We start from the raw sequence: 23208 nt of genomic DNA, 5'->3' as shown, positions 1-23208 counted from the left end.
ATTTGAGCAAACAGAGAGATGGAAGCAGGACTTTTAAAAGTGAGTGGTTGAAGGACAGAAGCAGGGTAAAGTGGAGACAGTCATGATTGAATAGAGTGGTGGAACTCGCAGGGAGGCCGTCTCTGTTATAGAAAGTGCAAAGTGGAGTTTAAAGTGCCTGCGCAGAATAAATGAAACAGAATGAAGCAAAGGCTTACAACTTTTCCTGTTTAACATATTTATCTCTTCCACTTCGACAAAACGTTTCACTGTGATGTGAAAATGCACCAAACCTCCAACATTTAGGCTTTTTTTTTAAAGTTGAAGGCCTCTTAGATTCTGGTTTTAATCAGAGACACTTTGACGTCTTCAGTGTTTTATGAGAAAATGCTGTCGGCCTTGATGCTTAACTGGTTCTTTCAACGGCTGTCAACTCATTACAGAATGTAACCGTGTTAATCACAGTTCAAGCTTTGATTCATCAGGAATAATCACAGTTTAGAATAATCATATTCACTTTCACATTTTTAAAATACTCTGAATGTGCCTCATTGAAATGCAAAGAAGGAAAGCATGGTTGATGACAGAGAAGGAGTCAATCCGTGCGTCCTTCAGGAGGAGCCGTCCCATGATAACCTTTCTCTTGTCAAATAGATCATCGACATGTTCGCACTCTGCCTGCTAACACCCTGTGGTGTGTTTGAATATCAATGATTGTCTCTAATGAAGTCTCTTCTTCTGTCTTCCTCATATCCAGAGAGCAAAGATCGGCCCAGGAAAGAACACAGAAGGAAAGTCGGCCAATGCCGCGTCCCGCTTCGACTCCAACGGAAACCAAGATCGCATGAAGTTATCTGACTTCAACTTCCTGATGGTGCTGGGCAAAGGCAGCTTCGGCAAGGTAGAGAGCATGTTGTCTCCTGAAACCATTCATTTAAACCTTTCTCTAAACACCAAGAATCATTGAAGCTGCACAGATTTATAATACATCAAGATACAGAAAGTCTGTCTGCAGAACTATTCAGATACAGAGTCGTATCGTCTGCATAGAGGCGGATACAGTCAGCACACAAAGACGGCTTCACACATGTTGAATGTAAATAACAAAATTAAATCTATCAGCAACTGGACTTGGTAGAACTTCTTGAAAACGTTCAATCTCTCCTCTGAAAGGCTTCTTCAGTTCTGACCAGACTGGGGAAGTGTTACGGCCAAATTCCACCAGATCCGTCTCTGATCCATCACAGCACCGGATCTGATAGGTTTCAATTCTAGTCAATGTGTTAACTTCCACTGGATCCGCTCCGTTGCATTCCGTGGTTGTTGACGGACAAGAGAGTACGGATCTGGTGGAAGTCCGATCCGAATCCTTCCAAAGGGTCCTGCAAGGCTGTAAGGGATGCATCAAGTACCGGAAATATCCTGAGATTCATTGCACACATGTACAGCTCTCAAACTGTCTAGGTATTCGCTTTTCAATGTTAGAATCTGGTTTTGACTTAGAGGAAAAGCTGCAGATACAAATGTAAAAAAAAAAAAAAAGGTGCGTTCTGAAAATGCAACCGGTTGGTGTTGACGGACCAGAGAGAGGATTAGGGATGGACCGGACAAGGATCTGGTGAAAGTCCCTTGTTAGGAGAGGATGATGTATAGGTAATTAACCTGAAGGGTTAGGGTTTAAGGTTCAATCAATCAATCTTTATTTATAAAGCCCCAAATCCCAACAAATGTTCTCCTCAGACTCTTTCCAAACAGAGCAGGTCTAGACCGTACTCTATGTTCTGTTATTAACAAAGACCCAACATCAAGACAGGATCAGATCCAGTCCCATCTTCCAGACAGGACTCAGTCTGATCTCATCTTAATCCACCATGAGCAGAGCACTTTGCAGCATTTAGCAAGTTACAGTGGCAAGGACAAACTTCCTTTAACAGGCAGAAACCTCCAGCAGGACCAGACTCATGTTAGACACACAGAAAGAGGTCAGGGTGGATGCACTGGTCTATCTTCAATGATTGACCGTTTGTTTAATAGTTGGCCATTGACCTTATTTAACCTCCAGGTAGACCACCCCTCTTATTACGGGGCGTGATGGTTAAGATGTTTGTTTTTAAGGGGTCCACAGACACCGTTCATACAGACATGTCTGCCTGTGACTGTGCTCTGCTGTGAATCCCTCTGTGAGCACTCTGCATCCACACACACAGACTGCAGAGGGAAGCAAAAGACGGACGGCGAGAGACGATAGAGATGGAGGGAGTTAAAGGAGACGGAGCGCAGGTAGACAGAGATGGATGAAGGGAAAGAGGCAGAGACTGTGATGTGACAAGAGGAGAGAGTGATGAAAGGAGAGAGAGACAGAGATGTGAGAGCACGGCGGCAAGGTTGACATGAATGAATTGAGAGAGAGGTAAAAACGTCACACTGAATGAAGGGAGGGAGAGTGAGAAGAGAGAGGAGGAGGAGGAGGAGGGGAGAGGAGAGTGACATGAATGAATGAAAATCAAGGAGAGAGACGGAGAGGAGGGAGGAGAGAGAGGAGGGCGAGGTGGAAAATTGGGTAAACAGCGGGTAAGCAGCAGGGGTGGAGAGAGAGTGACACAGAGAAAGAAAGAGAGAGAGAGAAGGAGAGAGAGAGAGAGAGAGACCATTGTCTGTGTACCAGACCTGTATGCCGAGTGCCTGTTTCCATGGTAACAGGCATTTAAAGCTACACCGATGCGCCAATGTGGAGCGGCTGAGTCGAGGGGCGATCATTACTGGAATACTGGACACACACAAAAACACACACACACACACACACACTCCTTATTTAGGCAGCTCTCCTGAATGCACACACTTGTTTGTTAATTGCACACACACACATTTACCTCATGTCATGCATGTGTGTGTGTGTTCTGATGGTTTTATTGGTGTGTGTGTGTGTCTATGTGGGCTCAAACATCCAGCTCTCGGTGTCAGAGGACGTCTGCATCACATCTCTCTGCAGCGTGAACGCAGAGTCTTACAGTAAACAGGACACACACACACGCACACACACACACACACACACACACACACACACACACACACACACACACACACACAAGGCTGGCCTGTAATCAGACTCTGAAGACGACTGCGTGTGATATATGCTCATAGAGAAAGATACAGCCTGTTTTATTATAACACATCTCTGTATGGTGTGGTGCAGCGTCGTGCAGCCGAGTGTGCTTTCATTAGTTTCCCTGGGTAAATACATTCACTGTGCAAGGTCAGCAGATAAAACACGGCGGCATCATCGACGACACATGACAGCTCGTATCCCGAGGACCGCTCTTCTGTGAAATGACCCTGAACAACTTTCTTGGATGGGAGCGCGTTGAGACGAATGTTTTCGCTCACATGACGTCCACACTGATTCAGATTGAGACGTTTGAAATCATGCAGCGGAGAGCAGGAAGTGTAATTTATAACGACTTCTGACAAAAGTTTGTGATGCTGTTTGTGTCTCTGTGTCTCTGTGTCGCGCCCGCGTCTCGTCTGCAGAGGCGTTTTGATTCTGGATGAAACCCTGTGGTTCCTCTCTCTCTCTCTCTCTCTCTCTCTCTCTCTCTCTCTCTCTCTCTCTCTCTCTCTCGTGCTGGGCTCGTCCTTGTCTTTGTGGTTGCATAAAACGAGCTTTGGGCCAGATGGTGTCCTTCCTCTCTGTTTCGACTTTACACACTTTGTATTTACATAGAGTCACACTGCTGCCATATGGGACGAGCTCACACACACACACATACACACACACCAACACAAAAACACACACTTTAAAGCTGCTTTCCAATAAATCCGACTTCAGCAGATATGGAAACTTTAATGCTGCAGATTTGCGTGCACGCTCTTGAACTGTGGCTGTCCTGAATGCAAACACTCTTTCACACACACACACTGCATACCTGTGTGTGTGTCCATCTGTGCTGCACTTCCTGTAGTATCCCAAACCCACTGACCCTGCTTCATTATCATGCCTGAATATTCATGAGGCATAAACAGCAAAGTTTCCCGTCTCTGTGGGAAAAGAAATTACCAAGAGGACTTAAGGTCACTCTCATTTGGTTATTCTTATTCTGAATGCTTCAACTAATTGAATAATGAGCCTGGTGTGATTTACATTTACGTCATTGAGCTGAAACTTCTTCTAAAGAGAGAGCAGGTGTTTCTGTGTACACTAAGTCGGCCTGCTGATGAAATAAAGATTATAGTATATCTTTTAAACAATGCTCCTCCTCAGATCTCGTCTCCCCTGGAGGAATGCTGCGTTCAAAACGTCGATAAATCAATCAAACTCGGCTTAACTTAAGAACAAGCAGCTGCAGAAATATTCAAATCACAAAGTTCACCCCGTGTTTTATGCAAATGAGCATAAGAGACGTAATAACTGTAATAAAACGAGACACAATTGGATAAAAGATCCTTTGTGCAGGTCTCAAAACTCAATTAGCCTGGAGGCAGCTACAAACACTCTGAGCTACATGTGATGTAAAGCTCAGCGATTTCCCTTTCTCTGCTTTGTGTTCAGATAAAAAGTTAAAGTGTTCATTAATTTGAGAATAAAGAGGAAGACGGCGCAAGTCTCTGCAAAGTCTCCTCACATGTCCGAGAGAGGCGGAGGATTCACAGAGCTTCAGGTTCAGAGTCTGTGTCGCTCTGTTGAAGCTAGTCTGTGCTGTTATCTAAAACCTAACCTGACCTTATGTCATGTTTCTATGCATCCAACTCTTTTATGTGGTATGTAAACTTTGGCCTGTTTTAAAACTGTTCAGAAGTTAGCTCTAACATTTATCATGTTTAGCTATTGGGGGGTAAAGTTAGCCTTGCTCTTTAAACCCAGCAGTAAGCTTGCTTTCAATACCTGTTACCAAAAAATCAGCTGTAAAATGTTGTAAGAATTTAAGGAAGTGTGATGAAAAGCTTGAGATGGGTGAAAAGATTTATATTACACTCATATTTATTTGTATATTACAAGGTCCGGTCGCTTAACTTTGCTTAAAAACATACAAACAAGTAACAGGGGGACTGACTCGGTCCAAATGTAAAATAATGAGCTTTAAAAATAGATAGAATTGGTGCATATCGCATCAACAAACACGTCATTATAACGTGTTAGTGCCCGGCTCTCTTCCTAATCTTCTTGTCGTGTAAGATGCTTGATTCTGATTGGTCTAAACCCCTTGACTACAGTTATTAACTTTCACTAACATGAGCAACACCAGAGACAAACTGATCACACGTCATGTCAAGAGTTCAGACACATTTAGCCTCTCCTTGTTGACACCATAGACCGTAAGGTGAGGGGAAACCGTTTCAGTTAGCATCAAAACAATGTGGCTAAAACGTTAGCCTTGGTTAACATGCTAAATCAGCAGGCTACAGACATTTCCATCTTGGATCCTGTCCATCAATATGATGCAGGACCGGGTGAGAGAAACTTTAGGTTAGCAATCTCTACAAAGAAAGTTAAACCCTGAGTGGTGGTGATGATAGCAGCAGGGTTCAAAGTTGTGACATTAGTTTATTTTTAAAGGTGTGTGAACCACAGAGCTCAGAGAAGAAGGAGAGCTGAATGAGGACAGGTTCATGTTCAATCCACCGCAGCAGGCAGAGAAGAATCCATCACCATGGAACGATCACTGACGAGGAATCACTGGGACTATTTTTAAAAACTGTAAACATAAATCATTTTAATCAACGTGTTTGTATCTTAAGTTAGAAGCTGGGTAATAAGCAGGATAATGTATGATTAGCAGGTAGTCATAGATTATTCCTTACTTCATTTATTGAAAGCTGATTCCTCAGATTTAGTTACCTTTGGAAAGAGTTAGGGAAGTTGTTTCCTCGTGTCTCCAGTTTTTGTGATACCCTGATAAGCCGAGCACATCCTATTTTTCGCCCTAACTCTCTGTAGCTTGTAAAGAAATCTCCATAAAAAGTTAGAACTATCCCTTTAAAGTTCCCCTCTCTCATTCCGTGGAGGGCACAGACCCTTCAACAGTTCTATTACGGTTCATATAACTCCTTCAGACGCAGATTGAAGCCCTGGGAGTTGAACTTTTGTTACCTGGTCGCCGGCCTGCTAAAACTTTCATGAGGTGACCCGTGAGCTGAGACATGACCCACATTCTCCTGCTATTTACAGCGGCTGCTGGGTTCTTCAGGAAACAATACACAGGGACCGGTGAGGAGAGGGAAGAGGGAGGGGAAGGGAAAGAGAGACTCGAGGAAAGAAGTGTTGATGATAAAGGAGAGAAGGGGATGCTGTAAATGGAGACATGAGAGAGGACGGTTTGAGAGAGCTGCCTGACCTTGACGAAAGACAAGAGAGATGCAAAGGTTTGGCATCCGTCCGTTCAGCCTCCACAGGATTCAGTATCTATCTTCACAATTTAAACAATTATGATTTTTGACCACTGTCCATCCTCTCCTCCAGCCCTTTGTGTCCCTTTTAATCCCTCTCTCCTCACCCATCCACCTTCCTTTGTCCCCTCTCTCCCCCACACTGTGCGCCCTTAAAGAAGAGGAATATGAAATAATCCTCCCTCCGTCTCTCTTTAACTCATTTGACTTTTTTGCTCTCCGTAGTGGATGAAGGACAAACAGTTTAAACTCTCAGACGCACTGAATGATCTTGCATTGTGTGATTAACTTTTGATCCAGCTGGCGGCGCTTCATCTTTTTATTTCCTGTGTGTTGAAGTAAAAGGAGAACAGATGTGCAGCGAATTCAAGACGTGCAGACGAGGGTCTTCACTTTTAAATTCTACCTGAAACAGAGGACTACTCTGGACTAATGTAGGACCAAAATGATCGTTAGCTGAGTTAGTGATTACTGTCAAGCTTTCTAATCCCACAAGAGACATCGACAGAGACTTTCCCACTCCACTCTTTCACAAAATGCTTGATAACTTAGTAAACAATGGGTACTTGATGCAACTTTCTTTCCTGCAGGGCGATGTTTGTTGGAGGTGTCACATCGTACTCATATTTCCCTCCTCTCACCTCAATCCTCTCTCCCTCCCTCCCTCCCTCCCTCCCTCTCTCTCTCTCTCTCTAGGTGATGCTTGCAGAGCGTAAAGGTACAGAGGAGCTGTACGCCATAAAGATCCTGAAGAAGGACGTTGTGATCCAGGATGATGACGTTGAATGCACCATGGTGGAGAAGAGAGTGTTAGCATTGGCCGGGAAACCTCCGTTCTTAACACAGCTGCACTCCACCTTCCAGACCATGGTGAGTGAGATCATTGGAGGATAGAGGAGGCCTCATGGAGGAGAAGGAGTCTTCTGTTATGATTAATATTTCTGCGACATCTATGAAGACGCCACAGCAGAAAAGAAACACTTGCAACTGAGTCAGCAGGCATTGTTCTTCTTGGGTTATCACCATCATTTATTTCAGGAGTGACGTTTCCCGTGACGTTAGGCAGCATGTCAAATAAATCCTCTTCATCTTCTCTCTTCAGCTCTTCTGATTTTGCGCCAGTTAGCTCTCTGTGACGTTTCAATGACGCACAGTGAGAGGAAGTGATCAGCGTTGACATCGAAGGATGTCACGCTGATGTTTGATTGGTTATGTAAGCAGAGAATTGATTAGAAATGCCTGATAAGAGGCACATGTCACCGGATCTGATAGGTTTCTATTCTAGTTCTGTTCTATTCTAGTCAATGTGTTAACTTCCACTGGATTCGCTCCGTTATGGTCCGGCTGTGTCTGGAGCCCTCCGGATCAGATACACAAGACTTCTATTGTTTGCCGGATGCCGGAGCACGACGCATCAATCTCAACAGAGCAGATGGAGCGGGACAGGAAGTCAGGTTTCACCAAAACAAAATGAAAACATCCGGTTAATTTTCAGAATAAAACACTCTGTGTTATCACCAGATCGTATTTCACTTAACTACAACAACAAACCAAAGTCATGATGAGCGGAGCCAGGCCTGGAGTCAACAGGTCAGAGGTTTTCAGAGGACCAGAAAGACAACATGGATGAGGAGAGGAGGAGGAGGAGAATCCTTGATTCAGTGATTACCGCAGGGAAAACCTCGGTCACATGACTCTAGTCGGCTGTCTTGATTCATTCTGAAAACGCAGCTGGTGGGTGTTTTGATGAGAGAGTATGGATCTGGTGGAAGTCTGATGTAAGGCCTTCCCACTTTGAAGGCATCCTTCCAAAGGGTCCTGCAAGGGATGCATCAAGTGCCGGACAAATCCTGAGATTCGTTGCACGCCAATACGACTCGGACACCGATCTGGTGGAAGTCTAATGCGACTCACTGTGAAGCTTTAAAGAGCTGTTACAATCTGAAGCCTTGTTTGCGTTTGTAGGCCACATAGAGGTGTGAGCATTCATTTCAGTATGTTTTAGAACCAGTTACAAACTCCTCACAGGAGCTTTAAACCTGTTCCACGTTCTCCATGATGCTGAAGTGACACCTCACTCGGCCCCTCTCTCTCTCCCTCACGTTACATCAGATATGAGGAGTCACAGCACCAGCCTGCTGAAGGGCACAGTTCTCTGCTGGGGAGCGCTGTGGTTTACCAGCAGCCTCCCCGCCTGCTGTCACCGGCTCACAGCTGGAATACACACGCTGGATTCATGGTTGATTCATGCTCATCTCCTGACGTATAATCCATGTTACACTAAAGATGAGTCAACGCAGGAGTAAATATAGCTCAGCGCGCTCACACTCAACAATGAAGACATCAAATTTACATCCACATGACGCGCTCACATATTATTCTGTTTCACATAACGAGGATTCATGAGGGTTAAAGACTGGAGCACACACACACACACATGTGCACACAGAGCCAGTATAAACTCACATGCACACACACACACACACGCTATATGCCGTGTAGTCTGCACAACTAATTATATTTTGGGCACAGAGCACTCTTTGCACAGAAACAACAACTCACTTATCACACACAAACACACACATTTAAAGACACACACTGTTTCCTCCAAACACACACACACACACACACACTAAATCCCCCCTCTCTCCCTCACATACTGTAACATATTGGCAATTTCTCCTGATAATAGAGGAGAATTAGTTCTTAAATTGAAGTTGTGTTCCTTTGCAACCCAATCATCTCTTTTTTTACCCTCTCTCTTCCTCTAACCTTTCGGTTTCACTCCCTCCATCATTTCTTCGCCTCCATCTCTCCTTCAATCTCGTCTCATTTGACCCGTCTCTCTCCTGTACGCCGTCCTGTCTCTGTGACCTCTGACCTGCTTCTATGAACATGTATGTACTTTTTGCTTCTTTTAATCCCTCTCTCTCTCTCTCTCCCTCTCCTCCACTCCCTCTGTGTCTCCACAGGACCGCTTGTATTTTGTCATGGAGTACATAAACGGAGGAGATCTCATGTATCAGATTCAGCAGGTCGGGAAGTTCAAAGAGCCCCACGCTGTGTGAGTACGCACACGAGCACACCAAGCAGTTTGCAGACAGAAGGATTCTTCAGCCATCATGACACATAATCTTAATCCCACGCTTAAAGGTGTTCACACTTCCTTCTTTTAAATAAGCCATCAGCAGTTTGACGGGCTCAGGTGACGGATGAGCGATCTTCAGCAGAGCCCGGGGGTGAAATATGTTGTTCGCCCTGATTCTCGTTGCTGCTCTGAAGAACTTCAAAGAAATAAAAGTAATCCGGCGCTGAATGCAAGTTTTTTCCGGTGTGCCGTAGAATACCTCCAAAGGTGCAGAATATAATTAAAGTGGTTGGGCGAGATCACGGGCGTCAAGTCAAACCAGCGGGCTGACATGTTTGACAGGGAGGATGTCAGGGAAGCGTGAGGCGCGCTGGAGTTTGCCCTTCAGGTGCTTTGTGGGGAATTAGAGTCTCTTCCCTCCAGCAGACGTTCAGACTGCTGAAGGGCGAGTCGAACAGGGTGAGGAACTCATTTATCTGAGGCTGCCAGCTTCTGCTACTGTTTCATTCAGACAACAGGTATCACACTACTCTGTGGAAATGATGATATCGCCTCAAACTTTAGTCTTAGGTTCTTCAATTTGAGTTTTGTTCTCCCTTACAAACTTCCTGCTCGTCGTTCTGATCGCAGATAAAACATCAAATTAAATCTGATTGGTACACTTTTAAAAAACGGACAAGCCAAGGGGATTTGCCGCTACCATGATGTTTTTCAGGAACCAGAAGTGACCATATTTGGACAAGAGGGTGGGACTAGGGGCGCCTGTTTGGCCTAGTGGTTAATTCAAATGCCCCATATACAGGAGCTACTGTCCTCAAGTGGGCGGTGCATGTTTTTTGAGAGACAGGAAATGTGTGGAGCAGCAACAACCTCTGCGACAAGGACTATATCCTCTGTTTATGGGGCGCGCTTAGACCGCTAGGCCACCGGCGCCCAAAAGGAAGGAGGCACGTGTTTGATTCAAACCTGCAGCCCGTCTCCTGCATGTCACTCCCTGCTCTCTGTCCAGGTTTCCTGCTCTATCCACCGTCCTACCCTCTTTAAATAAAGGTAGGAAAGACAGAAAATATCACTTCAAAAAAGAGGGAGAGAAGGAAGCGTTCGGGAGATGCTACGTTATAAAGCTACACCAATTTCACAGGTTTAAAAAGCTGGAGCCCGGACTTCTTCATGGTCCAATATTTACACGACACATCCCCAGAAATCAGCAATGACAGAGTCTGAGAGGTGAAGTTCAGTGACTGGATTTGTTGTGTCGATGTCAAACAGCTAGCAACACCCATCTCTCAATTTATACAACTCTTTCAAAAGTTAAGATATACAGTACATCACTGCTCTGTGAACATGTTCAAGTCTGCTGTAAAATACAGCGTTTTAATGTAAGGCGTAATGAAGATTTCCTCTAGTGGTCACTCAAGGAACTGCACTTTTTGTCACTTTTGCCTCAGCTTCAACTCTCCGTCCCATTCTTCGCCTCTTGCTCCAAACACACTCTGCATATTTAACTCAGCTCTGCTCACTGAAAGGCCTCCTGACATCTTCACGGAGAGACGATAGTTCACACACACACACACACACAGAAACTAGTTGGCTGCATGTTGAGTGTGTGCGCCTCCTCCTGTTGATCTTATCAGCTGCTCTCTGGCCTTGAAGAGACAGCGCTGACCTTTCTCAGACACACACACACACACACTAACAAATGATTCTTCTCTTCCCTCTTGTCCTTTCTCTCAGCCTCCCTCTAATTACTTGTTTTGTTTCTCCTGGTGTTTGTGTAGATTCTACGCTGCAGAGATCGCCATCGGACTCTTCTTCCTACATCTAAAGGGCATCATCTACAGGTAACCCCCGTCCTAAATATTAAATATGAAGTATGAACACTCTCATGTGTTGGTCCTCTTTACTGACACTCCTTTCCTCTGGCAGAGATCTGAAGTTGGACAACGTGATGCTGGACTGTGAGGGTCACATTAAGATAGCAGACTTCGGCATGTGTAAAGAAAATATGAACGATGGAATCACAACCAAGACCTTCTGCGGCACGCCCGACTACATAGCTCCCGAGGTAAAGTGAGTGAGTGACGGTAGACAGACTGGCTGTGTGTGTGTGTGTGTGTGTGTGTGTGTGTGTGTGTGTGCTGAATCCTGAAGTGTACAGGGCTGATAGAGCGTGCTTAATGTTGTGTCCAGTAGTTGACCCTTCACAAACACGCCCAGTCCCCTCCAGCAGGAGTTAAAGACACATCCCTAAATCTGTCTGTCCATGAAGAGGAGAATATGATGACTCTGTCACGGCCGTGCAGCGACGTGTAGCTGACGATAGACGTGTCAACTCACTTAGAAAGAAACGATCTCATTGGTCATGTCTGTATGAAGATTTATTATCTAATCTTCCTGATCTGCAAAACACGTAATTCAAGGAAACAGGTTGTGAGTGATACAACACCATGTAACATGATATAACATTAAGTATTAGTAAACTGTTTGATACAATATGAGACGATACGTAACAGGATTACATTACATACAGCTAACGTGACATTACATACATTTTCACTTGTGTTACTTATCATTGCGTTAAGCTAAGTTGCATGACGTAACATGGTGTACGATGCGTTGCATAAGTTTACATTTCTAAACGTTATGTTTTGTTTCACTACATTGTGTAATGTTACATGACTTGGTGTAACATCAGATTACGATGTGTTGCGCTGCGTTCACTTACGATGCGTTGTGTTACAATGCGTTGTGTTACGATGCGTTGTGTTACAATGCGTTGTGTTACGATGCGTTGTGTTACGATACGTTGTGTTACGATGCGTTGTGTTACGATGCGTTGTGTTACGATACGTTGTGTTACGATGCGTTGTGTTACGATACGTTGTGTTACGATACGTTGTGTTACGATACGTTGTTACGATACGTTGTGTTACGATGAGTTACGTTACGATGAGTTACGTTACGATGAGTTACGTTACGATGAGTTACGTTACGATGAGTTACGTTACGATGAGTTACGTTACGATGAGTTACGTTACGATGCATTGTGTTACGATGCGTTGTGTTACGATGCGTTGTGTTACGATGCGTTGTGTTACGATGAGTTGTGTTACGATGTGTTGTGTTACGATGAGTTACGTTTACGATGCGTTGTGTTACGATGCGTTGTGTTACGATGCGTTGTGTTACGATGCGTTGTGTTACGATGAGTTACGCTTACGATGAGTTATGTTACGATGCGTTGTGTTACGATGTGTTGTGTTACGATGTGTTGTGTTACGATGTGTTGTGTTACGATGAGTTGCGTTACGATGAGTTACGTTACGATGAGTTGCGTTACGATGAGTTGCGTTACGATGAGTTGCGTTACGATGAGCTGCGTTACGATGAGTTACGTTACAATGAGTTGCGTTACGATGAGTTACGTTACGATGAGTTGCGTTACGATGAGTTGCGTTACGATGAGCTGCGTTACGATGCGTTGCCTTACGATGACTTACGATACGTTACGATACGTTTCGTGACGATACGTTGAGTTCCAATATGTTGAGTTCCGATATGTTGAGTTCCGATATGTTGAGTTCCGATATGTTGAGTTCCGATATGTTGAGTTGCGATACGGTGTAATACATTTCATTGCGTTGCATTGCATTACGCTGTATTACTTTGCGTTACATAGTGTAGCAGTACGATACCCTGCCCTTCTATAAGTCACGTAACGTTACGATATCGTACTTTTCAAAATGATATATAAACGGCACATTATATTGTGAAACACTATGTTGAATTTCATTATGTTACATTATGCTATACTACATGATTTTAGATTATGCTGCATTACGCTTTGTCAGATTATTTTGGTGAGGTAAGGTTACATTACAAGAACGATACATTACAATAAATACAATACAGTACGATAAGATATGAAGTTATACAACACATGATATATGATGTCTCACGATACAGTGCGAAACAATTTTTCTGTAGAGATTTCCCAAAAATGCTTCATTCTCTTCTTTCTGTTATGCAGTTTTATCTTAGCTTATCTTTAGCGTAGCCTTTTTGTATCTTTACGTGTTGATGACGATCTTTCTTATGTTTCAGATCATAGCCTACCAGCCTTATGGGAAATCTGTGGACTGGTGGGCGTTCGGTGTGTTGCTGTACGAGATGCTGGCTGGACAGGTGAGTGTGTGTGTGTGTGTGTGTGTGTGTGTGTGTGTTTGTGTAGTAACTTGAATAATCCCACATGTTAAAGGTTAATAAATTAAAGGACCTCATGAGACAGAGTTAGTATTCATGAGTGAGTGTGGAGGAAACCAAACCCTAATGATTGTTACCTTTAAATGTGACGTTGTGAATTAAAGGTTAGTAATAAATTACACCTCGTGATGAGAGTTTCTCTCAGGGCTTTAATCATTGTTAGAGTCGAGCTGACATTTTCACACGATGTCTCATTTAGAGTGTGTGTTATTAGAATAATAATAATGATTCAGTTTAAACATCCTCTGTTTGTTCTGTCCTTCCTCCTCTCCTCGTTCCCTTTCCTCTCTCCTTTCCTCTCTCCTTTCCTCTCTCCTTTCCTCTCCAGCCTCCGTTTGACGGCGAGGATGAAGATGAGTTATTTCAGTCCATTATGGAGCATCATGTCTCCTATCCCAAGTCAATGTCCAAGGAGGCTGTCGCTATCTGTAAAGGGGTGAGTCTAAACACACACCAACACACACACACACACACATATACACACATATACACACACACATTCAATACAATACAAGTCTTTGTCTGTCTGGCAAGCTCCATCCCTCTCCCACTCTCCCATTCTCTCTCTCTCTCTCTCTCTCTCTCTCTCTCTCTCTCTCTCTCCTCTCTCTCTCTCTCTCTCTCTCTCTCTCTCTCTCTCTCTCTCTCTCTCTCTCTCTCTCTCTCTCTCTCTCTCTCTCTCTCATACACACTTGTGCACCGGCGAGAGAAATGAGAGGGTATTAAATTTGTCTCAGGACGGACGCAGGAGGAAAAAACGGGAGGAGGTTAATGGAGAGAGGAGGTAGAGAAGGAAGCAGAGAGAGGAACATCCAAATTATCTGCATAATTAAAACTATTGTAGAGGAACATTTATTAGGAGTGAAACAACACTGTCTGCTCTCGCTATCTGTCCTGCTTCAATCTCTCTCTCTCTCTCTCTCTCTCTCTCTCTCTCTCTCTCTCTCTCTCCATCTTCTCCTCTATGCAGCGTTCATTGTTAAGCCCCCGTTTCGCTTTTTTCACTCTACATTCTCTATCTGTCTCTCACATGCAGGCATGCACACTCACAAATTCCCATCCCAGCTCATGCACACACACACACACACACACACACACACACACACACACACACACACACACACACACACACACACACACACACTGCTCTAATAGCCTAAGCTCGTGCAGTGTGCTCAGCTGACTGTGGAAACTCCTCTTCAGAAAAGCTTGGCCGGTACCAGATGAGGCCCTGACACCTCCCAACTGGACTTGGCTGGTGTGTGTGTGTTCGTGTGTGTGTGTGTGTGTGTGTGTGTGTGCTCATGTGTGTGTGTGTATTTGAGCTTATTACTGCTATAAACAGAGCAGGTCCTCTTTTCTGAACCTCCACCTCCATCTCCTGACGCCACGCTTCACCGACCCGTCGAGTCACACACGGACACTCTGCAGGACGTTTGGATTGTTTAGATTCTCTTTAGTCCTTTAAAGGAGAAAGTCCTCCTTCTAGTCCTTTCTCTAAGTCCTGCACTGTGTGAGAGGAACATGCTATATGCTCTGCAAGAAACTCACATTTTATGTAAATCTGTTGTTCCTCATGTTAAACACAAAATTTGGTTTTGCAGCATCTTGCTCCTGAATCCAAAATATATCCCCTCATGTTGTATTCTCCATTAAATAATCTGACTGTAGCTGATACTGATCTTAAGTTTCATCTGATCCCATCACAGTGATGTAAAGACGGGTCATTCTGAAAAGGCTTTATTCAAACACACGCTGAGATGGAGAGAATTCATTGTTTGTAAGAAAATAACAAACTTAGTAACTGCAATAAATACAACTTTTGTAATGTTGAGGAAGAAAGGATAAAAGAAGTTAAAAAAACTGAGGGGAGAAAGGAAGTAAGAAAGAAGTAGGAGGAGGAAAAGAAGAAATAGGAAAGAAAAGGAAAGAGACAGAAAAATGGAAGAGAGGAAGGAAAGGAGGAATATAAAAAAGCAGAAGAAGAAATAAAAGATCAAAATAGGAGAAAATTAAGAAGGAAGATAGAAGAGAGAAAGCAGGGGAGAAAGGAAGAAGGCTGAAGGGAGAATGGAAGGAAAGAAGGATGGAAAAGGAAGAAAAAAATGATGCACAAAGGAGTAATGTAAAAAATAAGAAATGAAGGAAGGGAGGGAAGAAGAGTGTAAGGAGAAAGGGGATCACAAAGGAAGAAAGAGAAAGGAAAGCAAGGAAAGGAGGAAGGGAGAAAGGAGACAGAAAGGAGGAAGGAAGAAGGGGAGAAGAGTAAGAGGAGAAAGGATATAATAAAGAAAGGAAGGAAGAAAAAATAGATATAAAGAAGGGGTGAATAAGACAGGAAGAGAAATAACCTAGAAAGGAAGAAGAGGAAGGTAGGAAGGAGGTGGAAAATACAGGAAGGAAGGGAGGATAGAAAGAGCAGGAATAGATAGAGGAGGGTAGGAAGGAAGGAGAGATGAGATCATGGTTTAAGGATCGATAATCTTTAGAAACACTCCGAGACAAACAAACACGTCTGATCACAACGAACTGAGAACATCAACAGAGATGATCATCAGCAAACTGATGATGATGTTCTCCTAGAGACACCCACCCACACACACACACACACACACACACACACACAGCCTGGGTTATGTATTAGTGATGATAACTGGGTTGTAGTGCTAAAACAGTTGATCTTCAGCAGAGCATGAAAGCTTTCCCCGATCCACCCCCACATCTCCCTCTGCGCCCCGCCAGCACCGCCTGGGTTAACTCCATGTGCATGTGTGTGTGAGAGCGTGTGTGTGTGTGAGCATGTGTGTGTGTGCATGTAAAGACAACATGAGGCTCTGCTCTGCAAATCATACAAGACATTTCCATTTCCAAGGAATGAAGGCCTGCACACACGAGGACTTCGCTTCAGCTTTTATCGCCTTTTGACCTTCGCTGTGACGACGTGCATTAGATACATTCTCCTGAGATGAGTTTCAAGAGTTTCTGCACATAAAGATTTATTTAACTTCATTTTATTTAGTGTAATATAAGATACTCCAGCCAGCTTAGTGTGCAGTCCTGAGTTCATGTTCTCAGTGGGCAGGCTTGTGGTCTGTGTGTGAGAGCACGTGTGGAAAGGCAGAGATCAGAGACGTTTCCACTCCTCTGCATCCACCCTGACCAGCATCCATATTTCATAGGCAGCAATGAGCCACCCACACACACACACACACACACACACACACACACACACACACACACACACACACACACACACACACACCACACACACACACACACACACACTTGAACTGCTACTATATTCTATAGGTACATGTCTTCAACTTCCGATGATTCTGCCGCAAAGATAAATTGTGCAAAATGTTCCTACACATGCAAAAACACACACACACACACACACACACACACACACACACACACACACACACACACACACAATAACCTCCCAACACGGTGCGTACTCTGCTGTGAAACAAGCTCAGACAGAAACTACGATGTTGTTGTAACTTTGAGAGTCTGGTTTTTGCAGGATTGTGAACGCAGCCTGTGCGACGTGACGGAGCAGAACAAAAGTAGTAAATCATGTTTGTTTCACATGTGCCGTTAATTTCTGCGATCGGTGACCTATTTCACAGCTTTTTGGTCCAATGAACTGAGAGAGCCTGAGTGAGTGAGAGAGAGGCAGAGATATCTGCTCTGTCTGCCCAAAAAGCCCCCCAGATTCAGAGCCAGACTGTTGTGAAATAAAGATGCTGAAGGGGTCCTAAATGAGACCAATCAGCTGCAGGAGCACAGCTGTTGTTTTAAGTGTGCCCCACTTCAGTTATAGTCGCCTGGAAGAAACAAAGATGTCTTTGCAGAGAGGAAGACTGAAGGACTGAAGAGAGTAATGCTTCAGTGGAAAATACTCCATAAAAATAATGTTTATGAAGTAAAGACAGAATACTAGCTGCTGCTAAACTCAGGGGCTGCAGCTTTCAAAGGACAAACTTCAACGGTCTATGTCCAATCCGTCACAGCACCGGATCTGATCGGTTTCTATTCTAGTCACTGTGTTAACTTCCACTGGATCCACTCCATTGTGTTCCGGCTGCGTCTCTGGTCCGGCAGGTCGGAGTCCTCCGGACCAGATACACAAGACTTCTACGACGCATCAATCTCAACAGAGAAGATGGAGCGGGACAGGAAGTCAGGTTTCACCAAAACAAAATGAAAACATCCGGTTAATTTTCAGAATAAAACACTCTGTGTTATCACCAGATCGTATTTCACTTAACTACAACAACAAACCAAAGTCATGATGAGCGGAGCCAGGCCTGGAGTCAACAGGTCAGAGGTTTTCAGAGGACCAGAAAGACAACATGGATGAGGAGAGGAGGAGGAGGAGGAGGATCCTTGATTCAGTGATTACCGCAGGAAAACCTTGATCACATGACTCTAGTCGGCTGTCTTGATTCGTTCTGAAAACACAACTGGTGGATGTTTACAGACGAGAGTGTGGATCTGGTGGAAGTCCGATGTAAGGCCTTCCCACTTCGAAGGCATCCTTCCTAAGGGTCCTGCAAGGCATGCATCAAGTGCCGGACAAATCCTGAGATTCATTGCACGCCAACACGACTCTCAAGCAGTCCAGGATTTTGCTTTTTAATGTTAGAATCTGGTTTCAACTCAGAGGAATAGCTGCAGATAGAAATGTAAAAATAAAAAAGTGGCCTTGATACTAAATTAGCTTAAACGGGAAACCGTCTGTCGGCAGTGCGTCTCAGTTCAGCCTCATTTTAACGATCTACGCACAGAGGAAGGGTCCTTCGTAGGCTAGCTCCTCTCAAGGATCCTTCCCCTGAACACGGCTGCTGACTCAGTCGTTTCGTTTCATCAGGTGTGTGCATGTTTGGATTAATAACTGTGTGCGCTCATACTCGTATCCCTCAGCTGTAAGTTTAAGCATGTGCACACACGTCTGTGCATGTGTGTGTGGTGTGTGTGTGTGTGTGTGCAGCGTAAGGTTAAGTGACCCGTGGTAAATGTTATTTTAGTTGTAATGTAATGAGTTATGACTGCTGCTCCTGAGGGAGGCACACACCATCTACACACACACACACACACACACATAGACACACACACACTCACACTTACGTCACCAGCCTGGATGCTGTTCTTGAGATTTTGTGTGCGCAGACATCCTAAAAGGTCTTTAATGACGCCTGAGAACAAATAACGCTGCGGTTAAAAAAGGAAGAATAACAACAGCTCTCCACTCATCCGCAGGCGAAGGTTTGGTGACTTTTATTCGGTCCCTGCAGGGAGGACTCTAACGAGACAGAGAGGAGGACTGATGGATGGAGAAAAGGAGGAAGAGACGCTGAATAAATCAAAAACAAACGTTGTGATGTTTATTTATGAACAGGGATGAATGAAGGGATGAATCCAGAGACAGGAAGAATTCAGATGAACCTTTATTGATGCCAGAGGGGGGAGTTGGTTGCACGCTGTTGAATGCAGGTCAGATACAGACCAGCGTGTAATCAGGCTTCAGGGACTTCTAATGACAGTCTGTCTTTCTTCTCTCTGTCCATCCAGCTGATGACGAAGCATCCAGCGAAACGACTGGGCTGCGGTCCGGAGGGCGAGCGAGACATCAGGGACCACAGCTTCTTCCGCTACATGGACTGGGAGAAGCTGGAGAACAAGGAAGTGCAGCCGCCGTTCAAACCTAGAGCCGTAAGTCTGAACCCAAACTGGTCCCGAAACAGAGACAGGAAGAGGGGGATGAGTCTCCTCCCTCAGAGGAGAGCGGGAGGGTAAACCCTGTGAGGTTGAACTCCTCGTAAAGACGCCACTCTGAATGATGTTTCTGTCTTCTCCTGTTCTAACCTCCTCTGTTTTACTCTCACGACTCTCTCTCTCTCTTCTGTTCTCCGTCTCGCTCTTTTACTTTCAATGTGATGCTTCTGTCTCTTTCCTCTCCTCTGAACGGGACAATGTTACAGGTAAGTCTGGAAACAGACGCTTTCACACTGACTGTTCAGGAAGAGTCTGAACGCACGACGACACACCGCTCTGTGACGCAGTGTGCATGACAAAGAGACCATGCTGCTGCAGAATTTCAATGATCTCAGACCTAATGCTAGTGATGATGATGATGATGATGTGTACAGATTAAGGAAGTGGTATTGATTATTATAACAGTTCATAATCAAGGAAATGTTTCTGACAGTGAATGAAGAAATGATTGAGATGAGAAAGGCGGTTTGACGTCTGAGAGTTGAGATCAGTGGTCGACCGATATTGGGTTTTCCAAAGGCCGATTCTGACGCCGATAACTGGAGAGCAGGGGCCTCATGGAGAGCAGGGGCCTCATGTACAAAGGGTGAGCACAAAAACATGGTGTACGCTCTTCTTCACGGCAAAGTTCAGATGTATCAAGAGTGAAATGATCGTGGAAATGTGCAGTGCCTCACGCCAACTTCATGGCGGGCGTACGCACGTGTCTAAGGCTCTTGATCCTTGCGTACAGATTCATACATCTGGATATTTTCGTGCGTATGGCGTTTTCTGGATTTGAGCGTACGCCATTTTTCAGTAGGAAACCCAAGAAAGTCTTTGTACATGAGGCCCCAGGTCCACTGATTGCAGATATATAAAGCCGATATCATAATGTTGTTGCTTCTTTTTTGCATTTGATCAACTGAGAAACATTTAAAGAATAAAAACTGATAAATATTTGGAGATGAATGCCCTCCAGCATCGGGATGTTTTGGCGTTCGGTCCTTCTTTAGTTGAAGTAGCGAGGGACTGAAAACAGTGAAGACTTCAGCGATGACAGTGACGGTAATGAAGGATGATTATAATAATAATTAAGATAAACTGATGACTGTTATTGAATTTGCATTGGTTTGATGGTTTCGGTTGTTGAACAAAAGCATGTCTGAATCCGTTCCTGTCTTCCTCGTGAGCTCACACGATCTGACCTTGAGACTCTACCGGTGTGTTTACACAATGACAGCAGCAACAACGACCTTGAGCATGTTTGTGTTTTCCCCTTTTCTGCAATGAAATGAGTTTGATCCTAACTCAAGTCAAAAAGACTTTATTCCTTACCCACACACACACACACTCACACACACACTCACACAGCCTCAGGCCAAACTGCTGCTGAGAAATTTCTCCGGCCTTTTTATGCAGCTGTCTTGGACCGTTGGGGGTTTGTGTTTGTGTATGCATGTGTGTGTGTTTGTGTTCTTAACTTAGCCCACTTTCAGGGACACAGACTTCAGACCAGCTTAGAGATATTTGCAGGTCAGTGGTGGAGTTTGAGGTTAGAGAGCGGAGAGAGAGAGAGAGAGGAGGAGGGGGAGGTGAGTTCTCTCGTCCTCCTCTGCAGACTGAGAGAATTAAATGCACCGGTCTGAACGGATCATCTGCTCTGGTGTTACTCACTGAACGGTTGTTTTGTGAAGTTAAACTGACAAAGACTTGTGACTCCTGATTTCTAGATTCAGGTTCTTGCAGAGTCTGCTCAGCGTTAGGATCAGGACCAGGTTTTAAGTTGAGCAGTGAGAGACGGTCTGAAATAGCTGGACTCCCTGAAGCGTGGAGTTGAAGTTGAAGTCAGGGTCATAGTGGTTTGGTTTTCAGAGAGGTGAAGAGAAGCTGGTGGTCCAAAGTGGGTCAGTATTACATATGCATGCTTCCACACACAGTCTGATGTGTGTTGTTCCTGCGTGGGTCACCTTCAGGACTTCAGCATGTCTCCACACCGAGCCTTTTCTCTGCCGGGTCTACTCACATATGTTGTCTGATCTCTCTCTTTCTCCCGCTCTCTTCTCTCCGTTTGATCTCGTCTTTCTGAAGTCCTTTGTCTCTCACCTCCCTGCTCTGTCACTTGCAATCTCTCACTTCTCCTCTTTCTTCTTCTCTTTATTTTATGAAAACAAAGTGTTGAGATGTTTAGAGGAGCCGTGTGTTTACCCTGCTTGAAAGTTTAGGGTTCACGTTAGCATCTGACGGCGGCGCTTTGATCCAGCCGTGTGCTTTGTTTGGACGAGCGGCTCTCCGCGTCTCTCTCTAACCGCTCTCCTTCAGAGCGGTGAGTGATGATGTTTCTGTTCCCATGATTGTTTATGAAGCTTTCAAAGTCACGGCGGCTGGTTGAAGTTGCAGCCGGAGCAGGTCCTGAGTTGATTGTGATTACGGTCTGCCCGTGGTTTCATGCACGCTTTGAAGAGTCTGTTTGATGTCTCATCACGTGATGGACTAACAGACTGGATGGTTGTGGAATAATGGATCATGATGGACTTGTCTTCAATTTATCAAGGCACCACTGTTAAGCTAAGCCAGCGTGTGGCTCTTGGATGATTTTGCAAAAGTTATCCCAGGAGTGCAGAGCCGTTAGTTTTCTGTACTTCATGATTTGTGCTTAAAAGAAACCAAGTCTCTCTTCTTGTGAGCGAGTGAGGGGGAGCTTTAAGTGATGTGTAAAGTTTATTTTCTTACCTAAGAAGGCTCCTTTAACCTCACTATACAATAAATGCTAACAGTTTGTCATTAATGTGACGTGGGCAGCTGTTTCCTTCGTTGGCGCAGGTTAGATCGCAGTTTCAGCCTCAGTACTGCTGCGTTCAAGGGTTGCACATCATAGTTGTATTTTTTAAGTTATATATTTGTGGCATTATGCCTTTAATGGACAGGACAGCTGAAGAGAGACAGGAAACATTTGGGGAAGACATGCAGCAAATGGTCGCAGCTGAGTGTCGAACCAGCGACCTCTGCAAGGACGACAAGCCGAAGGGTTTTGCCGCTGCCATGTTGTTTTTTAGGAGCCAGAAGTGACCATATTTGGACAAGAGGGTGGGACTAGAGGCGCCAGTTTGGCTTCGTGGTTAATTCAAATGCCCCATATACAGGAGCTACAGTCCTCAAGCAGGCGGCATGTGTTTTTTGGGGGTGACATTTTCGCCTTTATTAGATAGGAAAGCTGAAGAGAGACAGGAAATGTGTGGAGCAGAGAGCGTGGGAAGACATGCAGCAAATTGTAAAGGCCAGAAGTCGAACCAACAACCTCTGCAACGAGGACTACAGCCTCTGTATATGGGGGGCGCTTAGACCGCTAGGCCACCGGCGCCCCAACGTCCACTAATAAACAGTGAATTGACTTGCGTTGAATGGAAGCTAGGGATTGGTGGAAAGCCTTTGACAGAATTTGAACTTCAAGAGAGGAACAAGAGAGGAACAAGAGAGTTGTGTGATGAATGAGGTCATATCCTTGACCTCATTCCCTGATCTGATCCGGACCGTGACTTTTGAGGTCTGTCCCCCCTCTGAAGAAAAAGGACGGTGATGCCGTCCCCTCAGACTTTGGTATCCACCTGTTGTTGTCTTCATTTATTCATGTTTCATCAGTACGTCCATCATGAAGTCTGTTTTTAACTCATGAATCCATCCTCACTTTAAGACTTCATCCATCTCTCATCTCTCATCTCTCATCTCTCATCTCT

General features: G+C 44.6%; 1 protein-coding gene across 1 annotated transcript in view; it reads left to right on the top strand.

Annotated features, from left to right (window-relative positions):
• The window catches only part of LOC117832229 (protein kinase C beta type-like), a 95950-nt gene that overhangs the window by 67348 nt on the left and 5394 nt on the right, over positions 1-23208 (top strand). Inside the window, exons 9-16 of the mRNA XM_034711275.1 lie at positions 737-880; positions 7057-7230; positions 9333-9424; positions 11227-11289; positions 11375-11513; positions 13553-13633; positions 14040-14147; positions 19292-19432. Coding sequence (XP_034567166.1) covers positions 737-880; positions 7057-7230; positions 9333-9424; positions 11227-11289; positions 11375-11513; positions 13553-13633; positions 14040-14147; positions 19292-19432 — 942 coding nt within the window. The remainder of the gene's footprint in view (positions 1-736; positions 881-7056; positions 7231-9332; positions 9425-11226; positions 11290-11374; positions 11514-13552; positions 13634-14039; positions 14148-19291; positions 19433-23208) is intronic.

This window comes from Notolabrus celidotus, chromosome 20 (assembly GCF_009762535.1).
Source record: "Notolabrus celidotus isolate fNotCel1 chromosome 20, fNotCel1.pri, whole genome shotgun sequence".
In the NCBI taxonomy this organism is placed as follows: Eukaryota; Metazoa; Chordata; class Actinopteri; order Labriformes; family Labridae; genus Notolabrus; species Notolabrus celidotus.
This window is presented reverse-complemented; position numbering and strand designations above follow the sequence as displayed.